Genomic DNA, 6,000 nt, shown 5'->3' on the forward strand with positions numbered 1-6,000 from the left:
CAATCCGTATTTATAATATTGTCTATCATTTCCACACTTTGGCCACATTTGACCCACAATTAAGTTTCTGTGTCTGCTGGACAAAAGAAATACAAATAATTATTAAACCTCAAAAAGTGTAAGATTTTCCATGGAGACATCTACTCAAAAATTCTTTGGGCCATTACCCAAATTAGTAGGGGGTCAAGGAAGAACTTTCATGGCCCAAATGCTGCATGCATCTATGCCAAACTCTCTGCATCCCTGCTAGGACCTGATTAAAAATGGACCAGGGCCTGGCATGCATAGGAACGGAATAGCTAACTTCAAGAGAAATATCTTGTTTCAGTGAGACTAATGTGACAAAAACCTACAGACCTTTTCCTTCAATCAAGGAAATTTTTTTTGAGCCAACTAAAGTAGGAAACTGCCCACACAGAGATGACGTTGCTAATATTGCTTTTTTTATGATCTTGGAGGAACTGGAGGTAATACAAGTTACCTAGTTACACAAATCCAAAGTACTTAAGAAAACTGGCTGCCTTTTCTTGGTTTTAGAATACAGTAGTCAGCCTCCTGCCTCCCACTCACAGAAGAGAGAAGTGTAGCAGCTCATTTAAATTCCACACGTTAGAAGAGCTTCTGTTATACATCTGGATTTACTCCAAATTATGCCTCATGGGTGTACATACCACTGAATTATTTGTCAAAATGTCATTTGCAATTCACCAAAAATCTTTGCTTGACCAGAGGCCTTTTATAAAACATCTGTAACAAACAGCTGTTTTGAGACTACATACATTATACCAGTACTGGGTTTGAGCTGTACATGGAGCATAGAACTAGAAACCTGATCGCATAAGCAGTAGCCACCTGCATAGTATGATATTTACCATTAGTTCTGGGCAGCTCAAGTGTTACAAATCTTTTTGCCACAATCTATGTAATTAGCTGTAATTGACTTCCCTTGAAATGTGTTTCTTCTGCTACATCTGGCCTTGAAACCTCAACCTCTTCATAAAGGGCCAGTGCTGAGTCACACTTTCAGTTTTACAAACTGCATGGGTGGCAAAGGTGGGAGCAGGCTCTTATCCAAAACTCAGCATGAAAATTTCTTTTCATAGACAACACTAACATTTTAGTTATTTATGACCAAATATTACAATATAAATATTTCTCTTGGTACAACTGTTCTCAGATATAGGATCACGATGCAAGACAGGGCCTAAAGTCACATTTCTTCTTGATAAATCCATAAGCAACATGGGTCACATTTTTCTAATATTTTCTGCTAAACAAGAATGTTTTGTTTAGTGCAGAGTATGTATCCTTTAGAGCTTATAAATTAACTTCACTTCTTCTTCACTTCTTGGAGACCGACTAAAACAGCATACAACAACAGTCCAAAGATAGAGTTGGCAGACTAGTAAATAAAACTGATCAATTTAGATGAAGTCACCTCATAATTTTGGGTCTTCATATTGCTGATCAGTGGTCGATCAAAGGAAACTATATTTACTATATAAGTAAAACAAACAATTTTCAAACAAAATTCAGCCACAAATATGTTTTACTCTAGAGACCATTAATATTTAAATATAAAGAAAGATACAAAACTTCCTAAATAGGTTGAAAGAGCAATTGAAAATACTTAATTCTGGTAGTATGGATCACCCGCAAATTTAAAATGTACTCTGTAGTGCACCCAGTCATTACATCACTTGCCAATGTGCTCTCTTTTGAAAGTGAAAGTTTTAAAGTAATGATTTAAAAAAAAATAAATAAATCTAAGTCAGCTTTAAAAGTGCAGAGGTCTTGATCTAGCCTCAATGAGGCAGCATATTGCTCTCTGTAACTTTGTTTGCTCTCCCCTTTTTCATTGCACCTCTCATTTGAATACTATTGTATTGATATAAGTATTGATAAGAGAAAAGCAACTGCTTCCTAATAATGTCATGTTAATCAAATGTAACATGTGTCAACCACACCACAACCAAATTTTCAAGTAATTTACTTTGAAACTGTGACTAGTCTAATATAGTCTAGTCTAGTAGGAGAGTGTTAGAATGCCCAGCCAGCTGTAAGAACTTATATGGACTATTTGCCAGTTAAGATGGATCATAGCAAACTTTGTCATTGTGGGGTATCCTATTTATTTTTATTTTAACACTAGAACGCAACATAACAAAATGAACATGAAATACCAATACCTTTTTAGAATGCAATTCAGTGTTTCTGCAGCTAGCCAAAGCAAAGACATTACAATATGAGTACACATTTGTCACAACCATATAAATACAGCATAAGGTTTGCCAGGGTCAGAGAGCAACATCTTAGGGAAAAAAATGCATTTGTTTATTTAGAAGGAAAGCTATTAAAAATGTCTCAAAAACACAAGAAGAAAAAAAAGTAAGACAAACTTTTCTTTGGCTTGCAGAGGAATTGCACATAAATGATAGCCAGCCATGTTTTGATCCTATGGGAGAATCAAGGATATAATGCTTCTCATGCCAGTAAAACAACTAACCTGAACTCCATCTCTCAGCTTGAGAATGCACTCCATGGTGTTGATGGTGATGACTACAGGCTCAGAGCCCAGTTTGGTCCAGGGTACATGGATACGCAGTTCATGGATGTGACCACTCATGAATGTAAAGGGTAGCTTCAACTCCTTAGGTATGCATAAATATGAAAAGATAAAAACAACAGATGAAGAATAATAGAATAATCGTTACCACAAAAATCATATAATCATTTCAGACAACACTGACATAAAGGTTACAAGACTATTTGGACCATTCATCTAGTCATTTTCTAAACAATATTTTGCAACTAATATTTGAAGATAAGAGGTAATAAAAACAACAGTTACAGATTACATGCTAATCACGTTTTTAAGAGAAGGTCGAAATTGTGGACAACTACAAGTACTTGGGCACCATATTCGAATCAAGCCTCAAATTTGACAAACATACTGAGGCCATTGCCAAAAAAGGTCAACAACGGATCTACCTGCTGCAGAAATTGAACTCTTTTGATGTCTCCAAAACCATTTTATGTGTCTTTTACAATTCTTTTATTGAGAATCTTTTAACCTTTTTTTATATCTTGGTTTCATGGGTTGTCAGTGAAAGAAAAAAAAACTGTTTGTCTATAGTTACTATATTTAAAACTTGTGCTAGGATAATTAGTGTGCAGATCTTAGATCTACACTCCTTGTGGAGCAAGCAGGTGCTCCAGAAAGTAAAAACATTATTGTTCATTCAGATCATGTTCTGAAAGAGAGGTTTTCCTTGATGCCCTCTGGGAGGCGCTATCTTGCTCCCAGCAGGAAAACAAACAGATATGGCAATTCTTCTATTCCTTCAGCCATTAGGCTTTTAAATGCCAGCACAAGTGCATCGCACACAGTCATTATGTGTATTGTTGAATGAATGTGTCAAATGTCCTGTCCTTGCTGCGACCCATGTACTGCAAACTGAATTGTCCCTTGGGGTTAAATAAAAAGTATTAAAAAAAAAAAAAAAAAAAAAAAAAAAAAAAAAAATCAGTCAATTCTCAGAGGCAGACAAATCACTACTCTCCATCTTGAACTAATCTGTGAGAGAATGAGTCCCATGAAACCAGACCGCCCACACAAAGATTTAAAATGCCTCCTCTGTAAGTGTAAGCCAAAAAGCTAATAACCACACATATTCCTCTATAATAGGAACGCTCAATAGCTATACATTTTTTTTTCTTTATTAATTGTACTTATAAGTGGTACTATCTAAATAAAAAGCAGTAAAACAAAGGAAAGACAATTGTCAAGATTTTGACATAGCATTAAACATCAAAATGCTAACAATTCCCACTGTCAGTTGGCTTAAGGCCACTTCCAATAAGAACTTTCCTCACAATCTCTGTTGTGTTAGGCATTGTTTTGTTCTGCTCTTCAGAAGCAGTCCGAATCGACTCAAGAGAAAATTCTTTTAACTCATGGTAGATTGATCAAAGCCAGATATTATAGCTGTTAAAAAAAAGGACTGTCAAATCAACACAGAGCGAAGTAACAACAAAAGATACTGTGTTTTTGTTTGGCTAAGCAGTTTTTTTTCTGATACTTAAGGAAATGGACACTAACTACACTACACAGGATCAGAAATTAAGATTCTGACCAGAGTTTTAATGTTGTGACCAACTAGTGAATTTAGTCTGTACATGAGAGGCTAAACACAACTGAATGGAATGGAGAAAAAAAAAAAAAAACTTTTGATAGAAGTTATATTGTAACTATCATGTTTCACAATCAGTAGAAAATATCTAATGATTACAAGATTCAGGTCTTGAGATCCATTATTGGACAGGGATTAGAAATTTTCAGAAGTTGCTTGATATGAGTAAATTTATTAGCGTTCTTCAGTATGAAAGCAATTCTTTGAAAGTTGTCAGTACATCCAAAGACACAATGCAAGAGGGAATGGGTAATAGCTAATTCATTGTAACTTCATTTTTCAGCTCACAGTGCAACTCAGTGTATCCATTGTAACATATTATGTTAAAGTTTACATTTGTTGAAACCATGTTAAGTAGATGAATAATATAATTAATATACAATAAGCTGCATTGCCATCCTAAAAATCTAAATAACCATTTTGCCAATTTGGCTCCATTAAATGTGAAAATACATTGTCTGTTATCCTAATAAGCAAATATATTCAATATATTCAAAAAGGTTAACAAAAGTCGAGGTTACATTCAACATACAGTACCTGTTCCAGCACATCCAGCTTCAGGTCCAGCTTACTGAGAACCACATCTCCTCCCCAGAGCGACAGCTGCAGGTCTGAGGGCTTCAGATTCTTTATATACTTGTTAACATAGCTCATGAGGAGCGGTGTGACATAGGACTCCAACATCTTGTCCCTTTCCTGACCACATATCAAACATTGAGATGTAAATCAATACTGCTTATTTGTACCATTGTACCATAACAGTGGTAAGGCATGTAAATCTCCATTTTCCCTTATTTTGGTGGTTATGAAGATAAGACCAGGGAAGAGACATTTTTGACAGCAGATATTTTGAAAGCCACAAGTGGGCACATGTAATTCACAACACTCATGATGGCTGCATTACCTTCAGGTATCACTTCCAGAGCAGAAGTATCATGCATGCCATCTCACTGGCAGTTTAGTTGGGGCACTTTAATGGGATGGAATGGAACCATTATTAAAAGGATAGGTGTACACCTGTGCTTTTACTGATTGCACTAGTCAAAACACCTGCTTGAAAAAGGCCCAGGCGCAATAAGCCCAGAAATGTGACATTTCAGGTTATAATAACATTAAACTGTGGACTGTCATTTTCTACTGTACATATAGTTATTGTAGCTGTCACCAAATAAAAAAGTACTTTTTCGTTGGCATAGCTCGTTGATAACCATATTGTGTTATTTTAGCGGATTTAAAGCGGTTGAAATTTCAACCACATTTTTCGGATATTTAGACATTTGAATAAACAGGGGCAAATCATTGTATTTACTTGGATGACAGTTAAGCCATTCATTACAGTGGTTTTACTTACTAGTGCCTGTTCTTACAGTAGTACCTCAATTAGCATGCTAGCTATGGTGGCTGCTTTTTACGCCAATAGTCGTAAGCTGCTCCATAACCAAATAAAAGAGCAACTAAATATAAGTAGACGTTTTAAATGAAAGCGTCCAATGACACCTACTAACCAATACTAACTTACTTACTGCAAAGGGGTTAACACCATAGAGGCTGCCGATGCTCTCCTGTCATTCTAGCTGTATACAGCACAGCAGCAGGGCAAAGAGGCTAAGCTAGCTGAGAAGAAGCCTTCCTAAGTTCGCTCTTTCAAATTACGAAAACGTTTGGCCACGGGTAAAAATATATAAAACTTCTTCTTACCTGCCCCCTGTCTGTATCCTGGGCAAATTCCTTAGGTTTGAATTTTAATAGAACTTATACATCTCGTTAGCGTCAGCTATATCTCTCTACGGCGTCTGCAAAAACGTCA

General features: G+C 36.0%; 1 protein-coding gene across 5 annotated transcripts in view; it reads right to left on the reverse strand.

The window, feature by feature from the left end:
- vps13b (vacuolar protein sorting 13 homolog B) overlaps positions 1-6,000 on the reverse strand; it is a 283,913-nt gene extending 277,913 nt beyond the window's left edge. For 4 of the 5 annotated variants that reach the window (XR_003840835.1, XM_029503627.1, XM_029503624.1 and 1 more), the window contains exons 1-3: positions 5,892-6,000; positions 4,731-4,889; positions 2,507-2,650 (exon numbers count right to left, since the gene is read on the reverse strand). Coding sequence is in view for 4 of the 5 variants with exons in the window: in XM_029503627.1 (XP_029359487.1) it covers positions 2,507-2,650; positions 4,731-4,877 (291 nt within the window). In the remaining variant the exon portion in view is untranslated. Of the gene's footprint in view, positions 1-2,506; positions 2,651-4,730; positions 4,890-5,097; positions 5,164-5,891 lie in introns of all 5 variants that reach the window. The other variant, XM_029503625.1, reaches the window with a different exon arrangement.

Source organism: Echeneis naucrates, chromosome 6 (genome assembly GCF_900963305.1).
Source record: "Echeneis naucrates chromosome 6, fEcheNa1.1, whole genome shotgun sequence".
In the NCBI taxonomy this organism is placed as follows: Eukaryota; Metazoa; Chordata; class Actinopteri; order Carangiformes; family Echeneidae; genus Echeneis; species Echeneis naucrates.